The 25,583-nt window shown below is 53.4% G+C and overlaps 1 protein-coding gene across 1 annotated transcript in view; it reads right to left on the bottom strand.

The window, feature by feature from the left end:
- Positions 1–20,405, bottom strand: part of HS3ST3B1 (heparan sulfate-glucosamine 3-sulfotransferase 3B1) — a 44,290-nt gene extending 23,885 nt beyond the window's left edge. Inside the window, exon 1 of the mRNA XM_066364920.1 lies at positions 19,294–20,405. Coding sequence (XP_066221017.1) covers positions 19,294–19,838 — 545 coding nt within the window. The 5' untranslated portion in view covers positions 19,839–20,405. The remainder of the gene's footprint in view (positions 1–19,293) is intronic.
- Positions 20,406–25,583: the final 5,178 nt, after the last annotated feature.

The raw sequence follows: 25,583 nt of genomic DNA, 5'->3' as shown, positions 1-25,583 counted from the left end.
ATACAGATATATAGATATAGGTATATAGAGATACAGATATATAGATATAGGTATATACAGAGATAGATATTAGATATAGGTATATACAGATACAGATATATAGATATAGGTATATAGAGATACAGATATATAGATATAGGTATATATAGATATAGATATATAGGTATATAGAGATACAGATATATAGATATAGGTATATATAGATACAGATATATAGATATAGGTATATAGAGATACAGATATATAGATATAGGTATAGAGAGATAGATATATAGATATAGGTATATATAGATACAGATATATAGATATAGGTATATAGAGATACAGATATATAGATATAGGTATATAGAGAGATACAGATATATAGATATAGGTATATAGAGATACAGATATATAGATATAGGTATATATAGAGATACAGATATATAGATATAGGAATATAGAGATACAGATATATAGATATAGGTATATATACAGATATAGATATATAGATATAGGTATATAGAGATACAGATATATAGATATAGATATATAGATATAGGTATATAGAGATACAGATATATAGATACAGATATATAGATATAGGTATATAGAGATATAGATATAGGTATATAGAGATACAGATATATAGATATAGATATATAGATATAGGTATATAGAGATACAGATATATAGATATAGGTATATATAAAGATACAGATATATAGATATAGGTATATATAGAGATATAGATATATAGATATAGCTATGTATGGGCAGAGAGGTTAATCTAGAACGTGGGAACTGAATCTCTCACGGGTCCCTGCATTTCTGTCCGTATGCCTCCGTTTCAGGACCTGATTTTTCACTCTGCCCTAGGGAAACAAATGACCACAAAAATGGATACAATCAGATTAGCCTTCCCCAACCATAGCCCCAATTCTCCCTCTCTATTCCTATTCTGTATTGTACCTTTTAGCCTTCCTTTTCTTTTTCCGACTGTGCAAGGGGAAAACACTTGTCCCCAAACCAAACCTCAGATCAACATGACATCCCAGCCTTATTCGACACGGCTCATCCAGCGTGTACCTGCTGGTGATGCACCCCCAGCTGAAGTGAAGGGAAGACTGAGAATTTTCCACGAGGTGCTTTACGGGTATCACCGACAGACCGCTGACATGCGGCTACCACCCTGCCCCCACCCCCGCCAGCTCTCCTTCTTTCCTTGAAATCAATCAGGTGTGTAACAGTAAAAAGAGCAAGCTGGTTTCCCCTTTCCAGAGAGAGGCCAGTCCCAGCTCCCTCTGCCTCTGGATGCAGGAAGATTCAGGAAGCCGTGCCAGGCTGAGCAAGCCTCCTCTCTCCCCCAGAAACAAACAGGCCGCCGATAGCTAAATGAGCCCCAAGAATCCATCCCATCGGCCGCCTCCCCTTCTAGCTCATTAACTACTTGAGATTGCCATCACCCGGGAGTCGCCTCGCAGCTGGAAATTAAATTAGCCTGGCTATAAACCAGGAACAGAGGGCGGAATGTATCTGATGAGCAGTCCGGGGGCAGAACCCCCAGGCGGGCGCCCTCCCAAGAGCCAGCCTCCAGGCCCGCACAGGGGCCCCTTCCTCGCAGTGTCTCCCCTGAGCAATCAGAAACAGAGAGGGGAGGGATGGCACGCACACACACGCACACACACGCACGCACACACATGCACACACACACACACACATGCACACACACGCACACACACGCACACATGCACACACGCGCACACACGCACACACACGCCGTCCCCGCACATGGTCTGCACAGCGGGATAAGCTCCGGTGAGAAGGGCAGCCGGCACTAATTGCACCGTCAGAACAGGTGTGTGCCTGCGAAGCCACCTCTTAATTACTGGGTTTGGCATTCTTGGCACCGGCTGCCTGGCCCGGCGGCTCAGCTTCTGAGAAGGCTGAGCCCGAGCGTCCACGGGGCTGTTCCTTGTTGTCGGTCCGAAGAGCTGAGAAGTGGAATTTCTAATTACATGGCTTTAGGCTTTCCCCTAATGACAGGCTCCGTCCAGGCAAGCAAAGCAGCAGCCGGCTTAGAGGACGGGTCCCGGAACCCATCCCGAGAGGAGCTCCAGGACTTGCTTTTTTTTTTTTTTTTTCCCCTGGGTGGCATCTTTTCCGATCACCAGCAAAGGCAATGCCTGTTGAACGCTATTCAACAGTGACTTGTAAGTCCCACTTCCAAGTTGAAATACTCAAGAGATCAACTGTTACCCTCGGGAGTCCTGGTATCAGGGATCACTCACAGAAGATAGCAGTCCCTCCGGATGCTGTCCAACCGGCCTTTGTTTATCCTCTGCTGGTCCTTGCCGGCATCCCCCACACTCTTCCAAGTGATCCTCTTCCTTTCCACGTGCGATCCCTCTGCCAAGAAGACTGTTCCCCAACTTGGTCTTCACATGAACTCCTATTCATCTGTCAAAACCTTGCTTGGGTGTGTGTCACTCCTCTCTGCTGCCTTCCCAGGGATGACCCGCCCCCACCTAGACATTTAATCACTCCTTCCTCTGCAATATTTCTCTTTTCTCTTTTCTCTTTTCTTTTTCCTTCCTTCCTTCCTTCCTTCCTTCCTTCCTTCCTTCCTTCCTTCCTTCCTTCCTTCCTTCCTTCCTTCCTTCCTTCCTTCCTTCCTTCCTTCCTTCCTTCCTTCCTTCCTTCCTTCCTTCCTTCCTTCCTTCCTTCCTTCCTTCCTTCCTTCCTTCCTTCCTTCCTTCCTTCCTTCCGTAAGAGGAGGGGAAATAGAGTGACTCCCACATGAACCTCAACCTCAACCAGAATCCACCCAGCAGCCTCATTTGGGGACAATGCTCAAGAATTGAGCTATTTTTAGCACCTGAGGCTGACACTGGGACCAACCGAGCTATCCTCAACTCCTGGGGTCACACTCGAATCAATCAAGCCACTGCTTGTGGGAGGGGAATAGAGAGGGAAGGGGGAGAGGGAGGAGGGGAGAAACAGATGGGTGCTTCTCATGTGTGCCCTGGCTGGGAATCAAACCTGGGACATCCACATGCCAGGCCAATGCTTCCTCCACTGGGCCAGCCGGCCAGGGCCACGGCAATGTCCCTACGCCTTGAGCCCGCTCTGTGCTGCTGCTGTGTGTCACGCCCTACTGTACTTAGCCACCTCAACCCCTGCCTTCCTTCTCGCTCTCTGTTGTCAGCCCCCACAGAGCAGTCACAGAGCCCCCACCAGTGTCCCTTCACACTAGGGACACACAGAACTGCCTCGCCGCCCCCTCACCCCCCCTCTTCCTTTGATGCCTTCATGCTGGTCACAGTGCCACCTCCCAGAGGCACGCTCCTCCCTTCCTGCAGTCCTCTGCTCCACATCACCTCTAAGACGGCCTCCTGCCTGACATGGTCCCTTTCTCCCGCCACCTTCTCCCCACAACCTCTCTCCCCACTCTGTTTTCCTTGGGTCTGTGCCTCTTGTCCCTGGGTGAGACCTTCTGTGTTTATTAGTTGACTTGTTCATCTGTTTCCTGCCTGTCTCCCTAACAGAATATTAGCAACACGAGGACAGGGTCATTGCTGATAAACAGGCCATAATACGTGTGAGGTGAATAGCCCTTTGCCTCCACAGAGCCTGGCGCAGAATAGCTGCTCGGTAAACTAATAAAATCAATATGTAACCAGAAGGAACAACATGGACACCAGCGGACATTCTAATGTCAGGGCAGCAAGAGCTGAGAAAACCCAGCTGGGTTCCTCCCCCCCCAGTTCTCTGTCCCTGTCGCTGAATTCCAGTGGACATAATATCACCAAGGTCCCTCATGCAGGTTCCCTCCAGCTCGATATGCTCAAGTGTCCCCTCTAATCGCTCCACAGAAGAGAGAGAAGCCACAAAATTTTACATCCGAAGCAAAACAGCACCAAATCCACATTCAAGTGTAGTGGACAAGCAAACAGCAGCTGGATAATTCTTCAGGGGACTCACATTTTCAACACGAGCGGGGCCAACCTTTAGGACCTAGACCCACCACTGACCTTGCCCGGCGCACTCCCTGGGGAGAAACCTTTCCCTGCAGCCCAGACCGCAGGCCGCTGTCTGCTCCTGCTAGGTCCACACCTTGAGCTTCAGGAACTTGCAGCCAACTGGCCACATCCAGAGGCCGAGCAACCCCAGGGGACACTGGGTGACATGTCCCTGTGCTTTCCATCCTCCAACCTGACATCCTCAAAGGACACCGTGCGGGCACAATCAGGTGGCTTTCGTCAAAGTCCTCAAAATGAATGAATGCTTAAGTCTCGAGGCTGCTGGCAGATGTGTTCCCCGGGAAAAGCTCTTTCCACAGAACACCCAAAGAAGAAAGAAGCCACGAGCCTGTTCTGTGCTCCTCTCTCCAGCTGGGACTAGGGGAAGAAGGCACCCCTAAAAACAACGGAGTGGCTGGACAGTCCACCAGAGGAGACAGAGCGGAGAGAGCCAGAGCCAGGGCATGGGCTCTGCCCTGCTCCCGTGGGCTGCCCTCTGCCCTCGAACCCCCGGCCTGGCTGTTCTCCCCTGAGCCCAACACCTCTTGGCCTCTGGTCTCTGTGTCCTCTATAGGGAAACAGAGCTTGGGATCGGGGCGATGCAATTCTTAGCCAGGCCTGCCCACCGAGTGCCATCACTTTCATATGCTGACAGTGGAAGGCTCCCAGACTTTGCTGAGTGTCTCCCCAGTGAAAGATGAGAACAAATAAAACACTTTGGGAATGCTGGCCACCATGACACACACATGGCTTCACTCCACTTGCTCAGCATTCTGAGACAGGGAAGGGGGGGGGATAGGCTGTCCTAGTCCTGTCCAACGGGACCAGGGGGTGGCGAGCACACGGGGTTCCCCTGCTTGCTCCGAAGCCCCTTCTGAGGCGTGGCTGGCCCCCCTGGTGTGGGGAGGCTAGGAGACAAGAAGGCTGACAGGGCACAGCCTTCAAGTGTCCGGTCATCTCTTTCTTCGTGGCATTGGGCCGAGCAGCTGGCTTTTAGAGCTTAGTTAGGAGATAGGGGACAATGGCTCTCTTTCCCCCAAAACTTCCGATCGCAGAGGGACAGTCAGTGTCCTTTGGGATATCATCCAAGTTACCCAAAGAGGCAACAGGAAGAGAGTTGTGTGGGTTTGGTGGGGAGGGAGGAAGCCCGTCCCGTTGTTGTGAGCACCATGGGGACAAATGCTTGTTCTGGAGCTCTGAGTGCCATAGGCAAATCACCCAGCAGGGCAGCGCTGTATATCTTAGAAAACCATCTATACTTTTCTTGCTTTCTCCACCTTCAAACATCAAATTATTTCATTTCTCTCAAAAAGAAGTGAAAAGAATTCCAATGCAGAATTCATGTAACGTCTGCAAATTCTTCGATATAGGAGACTCCGCTGCCCTGAAAGCTTGCCCCTGGCCGGCGATACGAAGACCCCTCACACAATATAACCCTGCACCTCTGAGCCAGCGCCCGGCCCACTTCTCCTAATCCCGAGGACTTGCCCTCCACCGACCACCATGTGCTCTACCATGCCTCTTTCCAGTCCTTTCCCACAGTGCTGCCCTGAACAGCTTTATCTGCTTTCTGGGACAAATGGCTGACAAACTCCTATTCCTACGTCAAAGCCCAGCTCAGGGGTAGCCCTTCCTCCTTTGAGCCCCCTTCCCTCGGTTCCCACAGCATTTCTTGCTCTGTCCTATGTTACCTCTTTCCATGGCCCCTACCAAGACAGTGATCTCTTTGAGACCCCTAATAACTGCTTTAGTGGGTTTTTCCCTGAAGTGTTTTCGTCGTACTCTTTGACCCATGTAGGTATTCCCAAACCGTCTGGCAAACGAAATCAAATCATGAACGAATGAACGGTAGACGCTAGGCTACGCCATGCAGAGCGCCGGTGAGAGGCTCCGGTCAAGACTGGGCAAGAAGGCTGGGGCCTGGTTCTCACCAGACCCCACAGAAAGAGGGAGCGGGTATTGAATATCCTGTTAAGAGATACGTAACCTTATAGGAAGGGAAGAGCGATAAGAAAGAAAGGGTAGGCAAGTACACGCAGCAGAGGCCCCCACGGCAGTGTGAAACTGCTCACCGCCCCACCGTGTGAAATGCCTTTGCCAGCCACCACCACCCCCCCCCCCGGGAGGCAGGGGCTCGGGGGAGTGGGGAGGAGAGGTGGGGGGGCCACCGAACAGGTGGTAGGATTGCACCCAATAGGAGGAGTCTCGGCTGAGTGTATCAGGAGATAATGAGATCGTGATAGCAACTTCAGAGTGCTTGGACGGGAAACCCAGATACTCTTGAAACTTAAGTTCCAGACAAACAGGTAAACGAACCCCTATCTCTCTCTCTGAAAGCTTCCACTCGCGCCCTTTCCCAGTGACACCGAATAGAAAGGTGTCCTTCGTTTCCGGTGCTGTGAGACCAAAGAACACGCTAAGTGTTCCCCTTTGGCCCCAGACACAAACAAGGAAAAGTGCATGTTTTTAAAAAAAAGAACAAGAAAAAAGGAAAAAAGGTGACTGTCTTGGTTAGCAGCTCAAGGCTGGGGGGGTGTGCACGTGGCACTGGCGTTCCTTTGCGGAGACCTGAGCACCCACCGTGTCCAGGGGGGGAGCAGTCACGTGGGCTCCACGATAAACACACGCGGACCCCAGGCAGGGAGGAACAAAGCGGCTCCCTTCTCTGGCACCATCAGACCTCTCGCTCTGTAAACAACCTGGAGACGGAGCCCTTACCTTTGAAAACAGGCCTAAGCTTCTTGGAGGAAAGCTGAACCAGCAATTAGCCCGCTTAGGGCCGAGCCGCGAGGGGAGCGTCCGCAAGGAGCCGGCAGCAAGCCCGCACTTGAAGTGCGCTCAGCCTCCGCACCTTTGCGCCCAGGGACACTGAGTTACTCAACCCCAACGTCTCCATCCGCACCTTTTTTTTTTTTCACAATCAACCTAGGGGCAGAGGGGGTGCAGACACACTGGGTTTGAGACGATGTCTCAGGTGGGAGAAATATAGAGTCTAACTCCCCGTTCCAAGGGTGGACAGGGCCTGGGCCAAACTCTTCCAACCATAAGAAACTTTGAGACCTGCTCTGCTAACTGCTCACGTTGGCATCCCGACGCACACGACTCTCCGGGTTGTTATTAGTGGGTACAGAATAAAGAAAGGATTTTGTACTCAAGGGGAAACTTTAACAAAATGAAACAGGAGTTTTGTTCTGCGTTGAGCTATAATGTTTCTCAGGGTCTTTCATAGATTCACATAGAATCATTTTTTTTTTCCTACAGATCCCTTATTAACTTTTTTAGAACCTTTTGTTTTCTGGAGAAACTTGAGATGGTGCTTCTCAAAGTGTGGTCTGCAGACTCACCTGCAAACTGTCCACAATGAGATAAATACGAAACCTGAGAGGAAGCGTCTGAAGCTACCGTAAGGAATGGGACGTTGTTCCCACATCCAAAGCTCCAACCAATGAACTCATCAGACAGAGGACAGACCACGGTGGGTGTCGCAAATCATGAGGCAGGAGGCACAGGCACCAGGTGTGTACTAGTCACCGCAACATCAGCTCACGGGGAGTGGGGGACACGTGGTCCTGTCCCTGAGTGAGTGAGCGCTGGTTTAGGGAGCACAGATGGGCCCATCTCCATTATACACTGGAAGATGTTGACAACAGAAAGATGAAGTGACTTGCTCAAGGTCACAAAGTGTCCATCGCAAAAGGCGGACCCCAATTGGGGGTCATATGGAAGAAGAACCAGTTAAAAAACAAAAACAAAAGCCCACTCCCCCCAAAAAAAATTTAAAAATAGAAGAAGCATGTATTTGAAAGTAATTTTAAGATGGTGACTCTAATTTTAACTGGCACCCAGCTAGCAGGCCTCCATGCAGCTCACCCAGGATCTCTAGAAAGTTGTAAAATAAAAATGAAGTCAAAGGGAAAAGAGTTCATTCCAAAATTTAACAAGAATGTCCCATGGAATTTCATCATGAAACAGTGCCCATCCGGAAAGAAAGAAGTGGGAAAACGGTTTGTAATTCCCACTATGTCTGGCATTGTCCTAGACGTGGGACTAGGCAGGGAACAAGTGGGTAACGTTGGCTAAAGTGTGAGACAATAAGGGGCGGTGGAGACTGCAGCAAACTAAAGAGAACATGTCCCATCTGCAGGTACAGCTGCTCAGCAGCTCCAGCCGGGTGTTGCCTTGAGAAGGGTAAGCTCAGTACTGTCGGCTCCTTTATAAAAGCAGAGAATCTGCATTTGACCGTGAAATCTTTGAACCTGTCCATATTGGCAGTGCACTGACGTGTTTTTAACAACCTACAACTATTCACTCTAGGATTTCATTTACAGTAAGTTCAAAACCATTATAACTAATCTGTGGTGGTAAAAGATGAGAGAGTGGTTATCCTTGGGACAGGGACAGGGACCAGAAGGAAATATAAGGGTGGCACTGAGGTTCTTGACCTGCTGTTAGGCGGGTATGTTCGCCTGGTGAAAATTCATCACACTACACTCTTCTGATTTGTACACTTTTTATAGGTATGTGAATAAAAAAATTTGACTAAAAACCCTCAGGCCAGATATATGAGTAAAATATAATGCCTGAGGTTTTCTTCAAAAACCACAGAAAAGAGAGAGCATAACATTTCTGAGAAATGATGGAGGACAGTCTCGTGAAAGGTAGAAATACGGGCATGTTGAGAAGCAGTGGTCAAGAGTGGTGTTCCTACAGATGCTGGGATCTTGCTGGAGGCTCTCCCTGTGTGGAGGGACTTCCATGAACCAGTGCTCGGAGGCAGAGGACACCAGGCAGAAGGGCCCGTGCACACCGTGGGGCCGGCCGTGCGGAAGGGTGGTGACCAGCCGGGCTGAGGCACAGAGTCAAGTCCTCGGTGAAGACATGCCTCGGAGTGGGTCAGGTATATTCTGTGACAAGACCTTCCCCTGTGTGACAGCTGGGATTGGTACACAACAGGGTGTCTGTCTCCACAGGTGGGGCCAGGGTGTTTAGGTGTCCGCTAACGGAGCAATGAGCCACAGGGCATGCGTGCTGAGAGTGTCGGTGCGATCCTGAGGTCTGGGCGGCACGGGAGGGTGCGCAGCTTGAAGGAGCAGGTGGGAGAGGAGAGATGGGCTGGCAAAGGAGGAAACGGCAGGACGCTGCAGTCACAGAAGGGGGCATCCAATGTTCCGATCTTCTCGTTGGCGCAAGGGCAACAGGGATGATGCCAAAGTGACAGGTTGGTGCATGGATAACATGGATGAAGGCCGGCACCACCAACACAGATGTCACTGTCATAGAGGGGACTGAGACCTGGGTGTGGGGGATAAAGGGAATGGCCGAAAGAGAGAGGAAACACGTATCATCCTGGGGACACTTGATGCTGAGCTGTGGAGCTACCAGGGCCCTCAAGGGAGGCATTAGGTTCAGGAAGCTGAGCCACCTGGAGACACAGCTGTGTGACCCTAGCTAACTCTGTGCGCTTCTTCTTCCCTCCGCTCCTCTGCACGATGGAGGACTCACACAGGGCGATGGAGGACTCACACAGGGAGCTCGCTGCTAAAACAAAACGAGCAGAGGCCACTGGGCCCGCACGGGGCCGGCCCTCGCGCACTCTCCCCGGGCGACCCGGAGTAACTGACCTCCCTGTCCTTCTTCCGACCTCCTCAGCTCTCTCTAGCAGCTCCTGCAGAAGTGAAATACAAAGTCTATTTCTTGACGTGGACTATTTTATCATCTGATCACGCGCTTCCTCTGCTCGTGCAAAGGCTTGTTAGATTTATTAGTGATTCAGCAGGACTGATGACGATTTTCTTCTTTTTTTAAATCGGTGCATAAATTGCTTCGAAACCTCTTCGAGCCTGTAGGTGTTAGTTCACAGACTTAAACAGGCCCCTCAAGATCAAGTTCGTGTCTCTCACAACTTCCCTGGCAGCTCAAGGGCTGCCGATACAGCACTCAACAGGGCACGGTTAGGACCGTGAAACCCCTCTGCACCGTTACCCACGACATGTGCGACATCAAGAGGGAGCCCTGATAAAAGCTAGGGACTTTAGTGATGACACGTCACTACAGGTTTATCCACGGTAACAAATGCAGCGTTCGGATCCTGCTTGTTGGTAGCAGGGGAGGCTGTGCTCGTGTGAGGGCAGGGCGTATATGGGAACCCTGTCTTTTCCCTCAATTTTCTGTGAACTTAAAACTACTCTAAAAAAAACATAGTCTATATACAGGTGGGACAGAAGTAGATTTACAGTGGTTTATACGGACAATTATACAAAAATTAGTAAATAATAATAATACAAGAATAAATTGTGTTTTGTGTCCTCACAACTGTAAATCTCCTTTTGCCGCACCTTGTATTTAAAAAAAAAAGTAAGTCCTAATAAATCCTTGTTAGGTAGGTGGGAAAAAAAATAGGTCAACATGATTTATAAAAATGCATTATTCATTGACTATAGAGAAAGACAAAATGGCCACCTTTTGCTTCCCCCGTGAAGTATTTCAGGTCAAAGACAGAGTGAAGATCAGCGCCCCTTCCTTCCTCTCTCAGCCCCTCCCACACGCCCCACGCACTTGCTTGGGCCTCCCCTAGCAGCTGAGAGCTGGGAACAGGATGTTTACGGTTTTCGTTTGTGTACCTGTGTTAACTGGCAGCACAGGCATCTGCTAAGTGCCTGGAGAGTCTGAACCGACCAGACAGCAGGGCACCGGAGACCCAGTGAACAGCACACAGGCGGAGGATGGCTGGGCTGAATCAGTCTGAGTTTCCAGAGAGTTCTCTCAGCCAGGGGAAGGCCCCAGGAGTGTCCTGACGGTGAACCCCTGTTCTCTGCTTGCTGGCTCTGTGTCCTCTCCGGGGATGAGGACGTTCATGGATGCAGGGACCGAACCCTGCATTGTTACATTGTTACCACATCTCCTGCAGCAAGGAGCCGAGTCGTACCGGAGCTTCCGGCCCTGTTCATACAGGCCATCTCCTACACCTCCACAAAGCCTCGCGGAAAGCAAGACTGCCTCATCCAGACCCACCACGGAGCTCATCCTCAGCGCCACCCTGGAAGTCCCATCCTCCCTGGGGGCCCTTTTCTTTCGGCCTTCGTTCCTCCTGGACAAGACTAGGGGAGGCTGAGCTTGGCAGTGCCCAGAGAGCGGTTCCCGCCCGCCCTGCAGGCTGGAGGGTGGGGGACAGAGAGGGGCTCCCGGGTTGCCCATAGGGGCGCCATTCCTTCCCCCATCTGAGTAAGGGGGCAGCTGCGGACTGTGGGCACAGGGCTGAAGGAAGGAGAAAGCGACCAGGGGGTGGGCTGTCCTGGAGGGACACTTGGGGCGCAGACTAGAAGTGCTGGGGGGATGGGAACCGGGCCCTAGGACTCAGCGCAGCGCCGTTTCCAGAATCACAGGGGAACATGCGTCCTCACTGCTCTGCCCAAGAGAGAAGCACGCTTTCAGACAAGCGACACCTCCCCTCCCCGCGGCAGGGGCGTCCGTGCGGGACGGTTGAGAAAAGACAGAGGACGGAAAAGAAGGAAGCACCAGCGGTCCGCTGATGATCAAGCTGGGCTCGCCAAGCGGCGGCGACTACGGCTCGCCAAGCAGAAGCAGCAGCCAGCGGCGGATCGGGGGTGGGACTCGTCTGCTCTGCCCGCCCCTCTGGGCGGGGCTACAGAGCAGGCGGGACGCCATTGGTGCATGGGCATCGCCCTAGGACCAATCAGCGCAGGGAAGGGCCTGCCGGGGCCGCCCACTGCGAGCGCGGGCCTCAACACCAGGCTCAGCCCAACAGGTGAGGCCTGCGTGTGCGTGTGTGCGTGTGTCCCTCGCTCGGGCCGGTCACGTGGCTGCGGCCCCGCGACCCGAGGGACCCAGGGGCTGCCCCCGGCCAGGTCGCCGGCCCCGCCCCCTACGCGAGAACGCTCGGCCATCTGTCTCCTGGGCTCAGCCGTGTTCTTAGCAGATGCCGCGATCCCACGCGACACGGGGGCCGTGCGGACGGATCCCGGGGCCGACCAGCCGCGGAGCCATTTTCTCCGCCTTTGGCTGCGCGCTCGGCCACCTCCGGGATCCGGGGTGTCCGCTGAGGCTCCGCCAGCTGCGGGGGAGCGAGAGACACGTGGCAACGTCCCAGGACTGCCTGGGTTCCTGCTGGACGCTCTGGTCGCCGCCACACGTTTTCTCTGCCCCCCACCACCATTCATTAAATCAAGAGTTTGCGTGAAATCTGCTACTCCTCACTTACCTTCCTAGTATATATATGTTTTTCTATCTCCATGTATTGCCTAAGCCCCAGATGGCCCAGTTAGAACAATCTTTTCAGTATGTTATGGGTTGCTAAGCAAGGGGGTCCATGTTAAGTAGTGCGGGACACAGATTTGGGGGAAGAACAGGTCATTCTGCACTCTCGGCCCCTCAGACTGCTTGACTGAACGCACCTGGAATCAGTCATATTCTGGACAGAGGTGTTTAAAAAGTACTGACCTCTCATCACCAAACAGTCTATCCTAGGCTGAACTACAGCCAATTTGTGGTAAACCAGAGTCTTATTTTACTACATTTGCTGTGCTTAGAAGAAATTTTTTTTAAAAATATTCTAGGAGCTTATTCATTCTGTAACTAAATTTATCAACGTAAAGTCACAGTGAATGTGTGTGTGTGTGTGTGTACATATACACACATACATTATTTTATAATGAGTGTAGAAAATACTGGAAGTTCCTCTCAGACGGTACTACTTTGACCAACTCTCCGTGCAGATCAGCACAAATAATTTTTAAAAGAAGCTCTTTGCAGGAGGCAAATTCTGTCCTTACAGCTTTGCAATTTCAACATGTTTCAGCCATAATACATGGAAGTAAATTTTTTAATGACCCACAGTAACTCATGCTATTTTAAATATATTTCAAGTCACAGAAGTGGACATTTAAAGGAAGAATTTAAAATACAGACATAACATAGGGGAAATTACCATTACTTTTATCTATGTACAAAGAGAATTACTCTTATCTATGTACAAAGAGAATTAATGGGGGGGTTATGAGTTCAGACAGTATTTTAATGCAGAACCTCTTGGCTACAATGAAATTTCTTTGTTATTGTGCTATTAAGTTAGGAATTGCTCCTCACATCCTAAAATTTCTCTAAAACTAAAATAAGAAAGAAAAATCAATATACCCTAACAATAGTTTTAGTTACTGTTAGTTTTGTTTTGGTACTGTTTGAGAGGAATATGAGAGTTCTAGCATGTACTGTTTAGAATATTTTTGAAAGTTTCATGCTCTACTTGTAAGTAGTTTACAAAGATAGTGGTATCCCATTCCCTTTCCATCATGGTAAATGTTTTCATTTGAGGCAGGCAGCATGGAATTCATCACCCTTGAAAATGTGCCACATCCTTGGGGAATTCATTTTGCTGGGACTTCTGACTATCCCAGCAGCCAAGGAAGACATATCCCTTACTGTCTGCAATCACAGACTGCTGAATGCGGCAGGACAGCAGCCTATCTGGAAATGAACTCTATTCACAGCAGAAGAAATGTTCATTATGCTCTGCTTTTAAAGTGGACATTTTGTTCTTCTGTCAATCAACTTAATTTCCATGTTCATAGAGTGAGAACATAAAGTATTCAGAAAGCACCGACAGAAAGCAGTAGGCAAGCAGTATTTCAGTTCTGAAGCTTTAAAGAAATGCCACTTCCCTGATTCATAGCACTAGTTGACTGATGGGTTGGTTTGTTTGTTAAATTCCTGGTGCACTTTTTATTCTAAATAATTTTAGTGCTTTAAAGGGTCATCTTACATAATCAGAAAGCTTTATGTCCCACATGTTTTAAACAAAAAAAGTAAATCAGCATTCATATTTGGAATGAGGTTTGGTGACATTGATTTTTTTTTCAAAGTAGCTAAAAGTTTTTTCTTCAAGCAAAAATAAAACACCTAACTAGTAAAACAGAAGCTATGACAGGTCACTTTAAAATTTTGAATAACAAAACCTTAGCTGAAAATGTCTTTTATAAATTAGTCGATAATAAATTGCTAATTTTTGATAATCAGATTCCATTAAAAAGGCAAAATCTATTGTACTTTAGTCATCTTAGTCGAATTTTATTATTCTATTTTAATGTGGTTTTTAGCACATGGGTGCAACCTAATTTTGAGACCTGTTCAATAACATATCATTTGAGAGGTAGTAAGTGTAATTTAAATTCATATATTTCAGCATTTTATTTATCTAAAACAAATAAGTTGCTATTAAATATTGACTATTTTATTAACTGAGAGCACCTGGGAAAACACTTATGATTGGGTTAATTTATGTTATATTTTCCCCTCAACTTGTAAAAGATTAATCAACCATTTTATGGTCTAATTTAGGTGCCTAATTAAAAACAGAGTTCAACACATGCTACACTGTCTTGCTAATAAATCTTGACAGCTTTGTAGCATGACGGTTCGTATTTCAAATTGTTGCATATCAACGGAGAATTTTGATCTTCACCCAGGAGCTTGAAGAGAATGACATACTTGGTTTAAGCCCTAGGACTGAAAAAGCACAGTTCCTCCAGAAAGGATTATCCCCAATCAGATCTTATCTCCAAATTCCCTTAGTCAGACAGAAACAGCCTTGGACACCAAGTTTTTAGAAACAGACTGAGAAATGAGATTTCTCAGCAGTTATTAAGCTAAAAATATAGGGGAAGTTGCTATTTTCAGTAATTAGCTTTCAGGAGGGAGATTTTTCTGAAGCTACTGGGTTGTAAAATCTAATTCCAAAGAAATCTACTCAAAGTTTTAGTTTACCATTGTCTTCTGGTTAATAGAAGTTTTCAGTTGTGACATGGGGGCACTGTGCTTCTTTTAAGTGAATAAATTCATTGAAAGAAGTTTTTGGAACATCTCCTTTAACCCTATGTCCTCCACAGCTCCCAGCCATAAAAGGGGGGTCACAGAAGAGAATAAATCTATTCTCAGTAGCGACATTCACTGTTTTCTCAGCCTTTATACTTGAGGAGTATTTTTGTCAGTTTAATGACTCCTTTGACGCGAACTGTCCAGCTCAGACAGAGAAATGGAAACTGCCCTAGTGACGTAATTACCCTCACTCTTCTCATAAACCAGTTCTGGTCATAGCAACCTGGAGTTGACATTCTTTTAAAGTGAATGACCAAGTGAGCAAGCCACATGAACGTCCCTGGAGCACATCAGAAAACTCAAACTCTTTTAAAGCAAACTCAAGTCTTGAACTCATCCTTTATGAGGGTCATCATGTGTTTGGTCACTTAAGCGAGGAAGTGTCTAACAGAGTCACCTGTGGAGCAGGACTTGCCCTGGTTTGTATACCAGCTTTGACACTTTCTAGCTGAGACACCTTGGGCAGGAGGAGTAACCGCTCTGTGCCTGTGTTTTTTCATCTACAATAGTATCTACTTCACAAGACTGTAATACGGATTACATGTGCTAATCCTGTAATATTTGAAACAGTACCTGGCATATTGGAAAAACGTTCAGGACTGTTAGCTGCCAACATTATTAAAACACACATACACACTATATATATATTTTTAATGTGGCCCCAGCATGAGAGTGTCGGCTGACTTTGTACAACCAAAAATGGAAAGAAGAGTCATGGTGGAGAAGGAGTTTCTGCCCTGTCAAGACCAAGGCATATTTTTATATAAAAAATTTATGATCCCACTATTTGACTAACTTCATTCCCAAAATGAAGTCTTCAAAATTTGTGAAAATTCACCAAACTTATGACAAATCAAAGGGAAATTTATTTTAAAAATGTGTCTATTTATGTTTAAATGGATAGATCCTAAATGGACAGGGTGTGTGCTCTCTCCCGGGGGGCACAGGGAGGGTTCTCCTGGGCAGGCCGGGCCCCAGAGCTCCCAAACACTGTTACAACCTGGGACAGAAGCTGAAAGTCCCTTTCACCCTAAGTCCTGAGACGTCACCCCTGTGGAGCTCACCAGCACCTGCTAAATTTGGGAGGCCAGATGGATAAAGAGAGCTGGATAATGAACTGGAAAAGCAAACCCACAAAAGTCTTCATCCGGAGACTAAAACATAACTGAGGTTCAGGCCCCAAGGAGGCGCCTAAGATGCCGGCGGCGGACAGGCTTCTGCTCTCTGGCCCTAGAAAGGCCAGCTCAGCGTTGCTACTGCTGCGGGCTCCATGCTGCCACAATCTCTCCAGTTCTGGCTGGCCGTGTCTCCTAGGCCAAGTGGAAGGAACTACAATCACTTTCCACGACTTCATGCAAATCGGCCCGGGGCCCCTGGGCTACCGGTTAGGCCACTACCAGGACTGTGTACTAACCGATTAAGCCCATTAAGGGCTCACACAGACACAGCCAACCTCTCCTCCAGCGGATTATGATGCTGACCCTCGACTTCAATCGTCCGTGTCCAGAGTTTTTGTTGTGTGTGTGTGTGTGTGTGTGTGTGTGTGTGTGTGTGTGTGTGTGTGTTTAATGTCCTCACAATGTCTAAATGCTTTCAAAATGTCTCCCCTCTCTCGGATTCCTAGTTATGAGGACTTGCTTTAACCACGTGTCTGAACTCCAACTCTCTCGCTAATTACTGTTTGTGTTCTCCAATCTGCTGCCTGCCTGTGGGGACCGCGGGAGAGATGCCGCGGAGACGCCGGCTGAGCGAGCGGCAGGGGCTGGCCCAGCGGGCGGACTCCTGGCACGGGATTCTAGCAAAGGCGTTCTGGGTCAGGCGTCTCCTCCGGGGTGGCTGTTCGCCGTAAAACCGGCCGCTTTCGGAATCATTGCAAGTCTACACATTTTCCCAGACATCCGGAATATTCTTCATTAATTAAAAATATTTTAATTAGGCAGAGGGCATTTCAGACAGTCCCCCCCCCCCTCCTTAAGAAAAGAGAAAAAATCCGCTAAGCCAGAGGCCACACCGTGTGCTGCTCCAGCAGCCGGGGGCGCAGAGTTTGGGGAGGAGAGTTTCGGGGCTTGCGGTTTGCTCCTTCTGGCGCGCGGGCCGCGGAGTCCCCGCCGCGGGCCTTGGGTCACCAGGTCGGAACAGACCCCGCTAGTCAGTGTAGGGAGATGCCTGGGGAGGTTGAGGGCCTTCCCGCCTCCTGCGTCCCGGCCCAGCCCCCGCGGCCGGTCCCCAAGTCCCGCCGCCCTGCGCGGCCTCTCGCTGTGCCCGTTCGGCCCCCGACTCTCGGCCGCGCCCTGCGCTGCAGGCGCACGGGGAGGGTTCCCGGGGCGACTCCGTTCTTTATTCAGCGTTTCTGAGTCGCTCAAAGGGGACGAAGCAGGTGGAGGGCCGCAGCTTAAGAGGTGGCGTGAATCTTCCTGTGGGGATTTCCACAGCCTTCCCCAGGTCCCTTAAAAACTGCCCGTCGTGGACTCTTCAGTTAGCTCCCCGCCAGTTCCTCCGAGTCCGGCCCCCGGTATGTCCGGTCCCAGGAAACTCCGGGCAGTCTCCAGCCTGCGGTGGTTCCACCTCGAACGGCGCGAGTGGCGCCGGCCTCCCAGGCCCTGGGGTCGGCATCCCTCCCGGGAGGGGCAGGAGTGTGGGGGTAGAAGTAATAACAACAATACGATCACTGACAATAAGTAACAATTAGAGAGGCCCCACGTGCCGGCCGGGAGCCTCACTGCGGCGGCGGCGGCGGCGCTCTTCCGCCCCCTCGCCCGGCGGAGAACCGCGCGATCCCACTGCACGCAGGAGAGCGCGGAGCCCTAGCGAGCGGCCCGCGCCAGGACCGGAGGCCAGGACCGGAGGCCAGGCGTCCCCGTGCAGAGCTCGCGTTCAGAACAGCCGGTGTCCACGGCCCGGGAACGGTGGGAAGGGGGACTGTCACGGCTGGCTAAACCTCGAGACTCAGGCAACTGCTGACAATAAAAACTATAAGGACAAAAGGGAGAGGGAGGGAGAGGCTGGGAAGAGAGCGGTTTTAATCCGCTGGGTCAGCCCGCTTTTATCTTCCATTCTTTCCAGGGGTCGAAGGGGGGAGGGTGGAGGCAGGGAGTGAAGTTCGGTTCGACTCTCCCCTTTGGTTTTCCGAAGTCTCGAGCCTCTCGGAGGCTCATCGGGCCTGGAGGGTTGTTGGGGAGTCCTGTTTGTGACGGGTCAGCGGTTAGGGGAGGGCGTGGAGCGTCACCAGATAGAAGGGGTAGGGGCCGGTGGCCGAGCTCCGGGTTGGGGACCAGGTTTCCCAAGACGGGAGTCTGGACCTCGATCTTCCCAGAGCCTCACCCGAAGCTCGATCAACCTGGCCGCTCACCTCAAAGACAGGCAGCTGCGGGAAACGGTGCGCAGAGGTCTCGATTACGAACCTGCGGGCCGCGGAACCGGACCTACAAACCCGCTCGAGCACCGAGTTTCCGGAAGCCCGGGGCTCGGGGCAACCCACATTTCTTAATCCATGGGGCCCCAGTATTCTTTGCGCCACGACTAGTGAAGCGCCCGCGGAGACCGCGTTCCTGCCCTTGTTCTCCGAACACCCGAGCAGTGGCGGCGGAAACCGGCGGGACGCGCGGGGGGAGCCCGGGAGCCTTCCAAGCTGCGTGCCGCTCGGGCCGCTGCAGTGCGCGCCTTTGCCCGACAGGGACCAGCACCGCTCCACAATCCCTGCGCCCTGCGCGCTGCGCCGCGCGCCGCCCACCGGTCCACCAGGCGGAGGCGCCGGGCCATCCTCGCAGCACACCCTCCCCGCCCAAGCTGCTCGCCGGCAAAGCGAGTTTGACCCTCTTTGGGTTCGGGTTCCAGCAAGGAGGAGGACTGTAACAAAAAACAGGCCCAGACTCCCCGCGGCCTGAGCGGGACACCGTCATTCCCACCCCACATCCCCATCTGCGGAGCAGAAGCGGCTCTAGAAGTTGGTCTAGCCTAGGGCGGAGACTGCGGCCGGCGGGGTGCAGGACGTCCCGGGCGCCCAGAGGAAGAATAGAGTAGAGCCCCACTGGATTGACCCCTCTGGGACACAGCCACGGTGAGAGGGCGGCGTGGCTCCCTGAGCGCCGTCTGGAGTAGCTGCCCTCCACCCCCGTTTCTTTGCGGAGAGCTCTCCTGATTAATTCCAGGGTACTTGGATTTAATTCTGTGGTCACTGATCTGCCAGAACTCCTCGAAAAGTTTCTACGGGTTGTGGCCAGAGTCTTCCCCATCCCTGACCCCCCGCACACCCCGTGCCGAGCTGGGGCAGGATTCTCAGCTCCTCCCCGTCTCCAGTGGTCCGCGAACACCCTTGTCACTTCCCCGGCACAAGCCACGTCTCCCTCCTCTCCCGTGCTGGGTAGCAGCTGGCGCCTCTGCCCCTGCCCCTGACGCGGAAACTCACCGGTACCAGGCGAGGCCCTTGTCGTAGCTGCGGTCGAAGAAGTGGGGCTCGGCGCCCACGGCGCGCACGTCGGGGTGCACGCGCAGGAACTCGAGCAGCGCGCGCGTGCCGCCCTTCTTCACGCCGATGATGATGGCCTGCGGCAGCTGCTTGCTCCCAGACCCACTAAAGAAGCTGGTGATGGGGCTGGGGTAGTTCGGCGCCTCCGGACTCTGCTCCTCTTGGCTGGCAGCCCTCTCCTTGCCTGCAGCCAACGGGGCGGCTGGCGCCGCCTGGAGCGGCAGCCTGGGGAAAGTCCCGTCGGGACTCGTGGCCAGGGCTGGCGGGTCGTGAACCGCGCGGGAGCCCGAGCCCAGGAGCAGTAGCCCCGGGGCGGCGGCGCACGAGCCGGCGCACGAGTACAGGAACATGTAGAGCCAGATGCAAAGCATGGCGAAGAGCAGCGCGAGCTTCCTCCTCACCGGCGGCGGCGGCGGCTGCGGCTGCGGCAGAAGCCGGCTGGGGACATCGAGGCAGGATCGGCCGCCACTCAGGCGCTGCCCCATGGGCTGCCCGCGGGCGCGGCGAAGGGCATGGCTCAGCACATGGCGCTGGTCCCGCCCGAGCCGGGAGCGCGGAAAGGGTTCCCTGCTCCTCCAGACGCCTGCCCGTTGGGTCTATTGCCCCCGCGCGCCCGGGATCGCCGCTGCTGCTCCTGCTGCTCTTGCCCAGGTGGCGGCGGCAGCTGTGGCAGCCGCGGCTTTTGACATGTTGCCCGGGAGGAGCCGCAACTGGAAGGAAAGTCGGGTGGAGGCGAGTGCTGGCCTGGGACGGCTCCGGCGGCGCGACGCCGCGCTCTGGGCCGGGAGAACGCTGCGCTCCGGCTCCCTGGCCACTCCGGACGGGGCGCACGGCCGCTGGCCGGGGCTGCCTCCTTGCTGCCCTGCGCGCCGAGCCCGAGAGCAGCCCCGGCACTTGCGCTCGTAGCGGCTGTGAAGGAGAGAACTGCGCAGGAAGAGTCGGAGACCAAGGAGGAGTGGGCGGGCCCGGCCACCGGGAGTGACGGGTCGCTCCACTTACCAGAAACCCGGACCGCCATGCAAATACAGCCGCTGCGCTGAGGGTCCAGCAGCCAACCAACTCCCGGAACGTGGGGGTGTGGAAAGGGTTGGGGGGGCGGAGGGCAGTGGTTGAGGGTTTCAATTGGATGAGGGGCAAGGGGCGGGACTGGGAAGGCGGAGCCGGGGACTGGTGACAGGAGCGGGTGGAAGGAAGGATACTGGGGAGACCCAGCGCTGGCAGAGGAGGGAACCCCGTCGCTGGGTGCTCTTCGGCACCCGCGCGCTTCTCCGCACTCGCTCCCCGAGAGCCAGCCTTCGCTGTAGTTGTCCCTGCGTCGGGACGCGAGTCCCCATCCAGGTGTGATGTGACCCGGGCGGGTCCGAGAGGGGGCGTGCTGTGCACTAGGGAGTCAGCAGGGGCGCATGCGGCCCCCAGAGCAGCCGGAGACTCCGAACGGGGCCTCCCGAACAGAAACAGGTTTAGGAAGTTCCAGTGGAAAGCATATTTGGATATTGCTGTCTACTCTTTTTTATGTCTTTCCTTCTTTTTCTTTACCAGGAGTTGATCTCTCTGAGATTGCCTGGTTAGCTGGGAGCGGCGTAAGCTGTTCTCAGGGAAATATCCTCTCCAGTTTCCCAAACAGCTGGAGAAAGATAAGGGTGAAGAGGCGGAGAGAAATGAACAGGGAGGTAAATGGTGGCTTAAAAAAAAAGTTTCCCGGTGGAAAATTGACAGTGGAAGTCACGTGTAGAAAGTTTTGTCTAGAAATGAGTTTGTTGAGGACGTTAACTTGAAGAAAATACTCAATCCTCTCTTTTGCTTGAATAAATAATAAAGCCAACATTCGCCCGCGTTTAGGAAGACCGTCTGGTTTGCTGATCTGTTACATTAATTATTAGATGTTGTTGGGTTGGGTTGTTTTGTTTTTTTTTTTCCATCAATTTTTAAAGTACGTAGAAGCAAATCGATTGCTGAGTTGCATTTATTTAATGGTTCAAGTCTACTCGAAACCGATTCCCCTGGTCTCTTCTGAAAAATACCCCCCTCGGGCGGAGCAGGAGCCAGGGAACTGTGTGGGTGCGGCGCTGGGGCCGCTCGCGGGGGGAGCGCGGGCCAGGGGCGCGGCGCTGCCGCGTTCTCGCTGCGGCGCTCGGAAGCCGGAGGCCGAGGGTGCGCGCAAGCTCATCCCGGTGGCGTTCAGAACGGTTTCGATGCCTGCCACCCGGCCCGGGCCGGGGCAGCGGGCCCCCAACGCCCGGCTGCGCGCTGTTCCGGGGCAGAGCGTTCCTTCGCGTTCTGACCTCAGCGCGGCAAGCGGGGTCCCGCGTCGCCCACGGAGTGACTCAGCGCACCGAGAGCCGCCGCCCACGTCCACGTCGCCCTCATTTCACCACGCGCGCCAGCGGGAACAACCCGAGCCCGGGTCCCTCCGCTCAGCTGCCAGCCCCTCACACTCCCCACTCCCGCTTCCTTCCTGAGTGAATGTCCCCAAGAGTCCCAAGTGCCCAGAGCCCTACTCCAGGTTCACGTCTCCTGCGCTGGGCGCACCCTGAGAAGGACAGTAAGTAAGGCCGTTCGTAACTCAGGTTCGAAAACGCGCGGAAGAGCCGCGGATGGTCCAGGAAGGACCAGAGAACGCTGTGGTCACTCACGGCACCGGCGCTCCCGGGCTGTTCTCCGAGCGACCTCTTCGCAACTAACCACCTCGAGCCCAAGATATTTCCCCACAGAACTGCTGAGGGAGAAACACTGTGGATAAAAGATTTTCCTCCCCCCCTTTTATATTAGCAGAGAGAATTTCTTTCCAGGTTCCTGTCCCCCTGTGGCTAGGATGTTGTGTTTGTTCTTTTGGGAGAAGTAACCCTTACAGGGGACATGTATGTGTGCTGTATGTAGTTATAACTTCTTAAACGTGAGAATATGTTTCTGAGCATTAGCCCGACTACATGTTTATTTTTGGGAAAAGGAGAGAGAAACGTCAGTGTGTCCAGAGAGTGTGCCTTCAAAATCACGTCATTTCTGGGGGAAATGAAGTTAGTATCTTCCATCTTTAGGCGGCTATGTGTTTTTGCTGACTTTTGTGGAGTATTTTTGGGGAGGAGCAGTGGTTTATGATCTGTGTATGTTCAAGAGAATCATAGCTCCCACGTGGCTAACTTCAGGCCCGATTAGGTGTAAATCTTATAGTTTAAAAAAAAAAAAAAGATTTCGATAATCTTAATAGAAATGGTCTGTCTTAAGGGTTAGCAAAGTCTTGTGGGGGCTGGGGTGGAGGAGGAATTACAAGTGGAAGCCACCGGATATATTTAGGGTTTTTTTCCCCCTCCGGGGGATGAAGGGAGGGAAGCAGTGGAAACCAGGACGTGGGCATCGGAAATCGCCCGGAGTGTTCCGCAGAGCTGAGCGCCCAGCGCCAAGCTGTCGCCTGTGTCCACCCAGAGGGCGTTCAGTCCCCACCAGCGAGAACAATGGAGGAGTTCTCGGGCCGAAGCGCCCAGGGGTGTGTGCGCACCGAGGTCGTGGGTCATCCGGGGTTGGCGAGGCACCCGGCGGAGTACAGAGCGACACGGAGCAGGACCTGGGCCGCTATCCGACGCTTTGTCGCGTCAGCCTGCCCGCTGAACTCTAAATCCTCACGCGCGGCTGACGCTACCGGCTGGAACCGTGGCCAGCACCGTCTCTCCCACCGTCCCTCTCCCGCAGATGCGGGGCCCGGGGCTCAACGCCGGACGGAGCCCGCGCCAAAGCTGACCGTGCACAGTTTAGAGTCTCTTCCTTTCACCTCTGTTCAGTGGGCCGTCGGGTCCCTGCACTCCCGAGCCTGGCCACCAGGAAGGCGCCACCACTCAGACCCGAAGCAAGTTTCCATTCCAGCACACCTGCAGGGCGTCCGTTTCAGTCTGGCGGGTTGGTTTGGGATTCGCCAGCGGGGTGGCTCACCTGGGGACTCTGCGGCTCTACTCCGCGGGGAGGCCTTCTCCTTCGAAACGGGCAGGGCTGCCTCAGTGGACCACCGTTTCCCCACTTCCCCCAGGTCCTGCTCTGAACCACCCGCTGTGGGAACGCAAGCGGCCACACTCAGGCCCTAAAATCCCCCCTCTGTGCCAAACAGGAGACTTGAGCCGAATCCTCTCCGCCTGGAGTTTCCAATTCTGCTCTCGGGAGGGGAGGCGCCCGCGGCTGCTCGCGACCCCTGCCAGCTCCCCCTGGTGACCCTCTACGTCCCTGGTCCGTGCGCCATGGGCTCCTTCCCTGGGGCTGCCCGTGCGCATGGCCCGGTGCTCCAGTTCCTGTCACCAGAACCGTACCTTCTTCCACCACGCTTCCCACGACGCGCTCAGGCAGCCAGGCGAACCCCTGGGGGTCACAGCTGCAAGCCGGCTGCACCCACCCCGCCCGGCCGGGGCTCCGTGCCCGCCCGCAAGGGGGCGCTCTGAGAGCTGCCCGGTGGCCGGAGGGGAGATGCGGCCCCCACACGGGGAAGGAGACAAGCCTGTCCGCGTGGGCTCCTGCGGCGCCTCCCACGCCCCGCGCGTCCTGGAGCCGCTGTGGCCACCAGGCCTCTGGGGCGTCTAGTTGGTCGTGGTGCCGCCCTGTCCGTGGGTGGAGGGCGCCAAACACACAGGGAGTTCTGGCCAGAGGACCCACCAGCCCTCAGGTGCACGTGCAGCGCGTCATTGCAGGGAGGGTTGCCACGTGCGAGGGGCCACCCGCAAACCACAGAGGAGGACGACCGCTTTGGTCTCACACACAGCAGCAGTGTGGTGGTCAGCTTGGCCTGACGCCTGTGTCCTGGGGAGTCAAGGCTCTGCGCGGACTTCAAACCCCTCCTGCACGTGGCGCCCTGGCTCTGGGGATGGAAGGGGTTCCTTCGCCTCCGGAAACGGTGGGAAGACCGAGGGAAGAGAACGTGTGCCCACGCTTCCTCCTGGCGGGGTCATCGAAGGCCGTCTGCTGCCCCCCAGCACGTCCCCTGCACACAGCCTGATTGTCACCGGGCTTCGCAATGGCTGTCCCCCTCACCGGTCAGGCCCACGATGGCAAAGACAGCCCGCTGACCGCGCAGGCGCAGAGGCACTGCGACGTTCCCGCGTGTTCTCCCTCCGCCAGCCCCTCTGTGTGTAGCCTTGATCACAAACACTCCTCAGGGTACCCTCGGGGCGGGGCGGGCCCTGTCTTTCCTGCCAGGACCCTGGCGTGCCTGCACCAGGCCTGCACTCCTTTTCCTGGTCTGCTTCCCAGCCACTTCCTGGCGGTGTGACGCGGGTGTCACACAGCCCTTGCTGCCTACCACTGCGCCCCTCAGCTCTCTTTCTCCCCCATTACACCCTCCTGGCCAGGGGAGTCCCCCAAGGCCAGGCCTGTCTTTAACCACTGAGTTGCCGGAGGAAATCCTGCCGTAGAAATGACTGCTCTGGGCCCTGGCCAGTTTGCTCAGTGCATAGAGTGTTGACCCAGCGTGCGGATGTACCAGGTTCAACCCCAGGTCAGGGCACACATTAGAAGCAACCACCTGCTTCTCTTCCCCTCCTTCTTCCCCATTTCTCTCTCTTCCCTACCTGCAGCCAGTGGCTCGATTGGTTCAAGCATCGCTGGGGCGCTGAGGATAGCTCTGTTGATTCGAACATCATCCCCAGATGGGGTCGTCGGGTGGATCCCTGCCTGGGGCGCATGCGGGAGTCTATCTCCCTCTGCTCACTTAAAAAAGAAAAGAAAAGAAGAGAAAGAAATGACTGGTCCTGTTTTAATTTTCCACCACAGCCTCCTGTAGGCAAACAGAGGCAGCCGCCACTCCCATCAGTGTCCTCAGGAGGCCCACTCTCCGGATCCCATAGGCAAGTGTTTCCTACCTTCTCTCGCTGGGGACTGGCATTTCTCAAAGCTTGTGGGGGAGCACAGATGCCGACAGGGGGCCGTCCACCCTTCCTCCGCCAAACCTCCACGCTGACCAGCACCCTCCCTCTTGTCATCGCGCAGGAAGACACAGACCCGCTGGTCACATCATCTATTAGTGCTCAAGATTCCAGCCACTCTCACCTCAAGGAGCTCTTTTCCTAGCTCCTTGATTCGGGGTCACCAGTCTCTCCCGGAGGTGGACACTCAGACCCCTTCAGTGAAGGCCAGGCTGCCACGGCTGCTGGGAGGCGGTCAGCACGCAGCTTCCACCATCAGCATGCCCACGGTTAGACTGCAGAGGCTGCCGGTTCACGCGCCTTCCCCGGGCGCCTCCGTCCACTGACCGATGATGC

This window comes from Saccopteryx leptura, chromosome 2 (genome assembly GCF_036850995.1).
Source record: "Saccopteryx leptura isolate mSacLep1 chromosome 2, mSacLep1_pri_phased_curated, whole genome shotgun sequence".
NCBI classification, from domain to species: Eukaryota; Metazoa; Chordata; class Mammalia; order Chiroptera; family Emballonuridae; genus Saccopteryx; species Saccopteryx leptura.
This window is presented reverse-complemented; position numbering and strand designations above follow the sequence as displayed.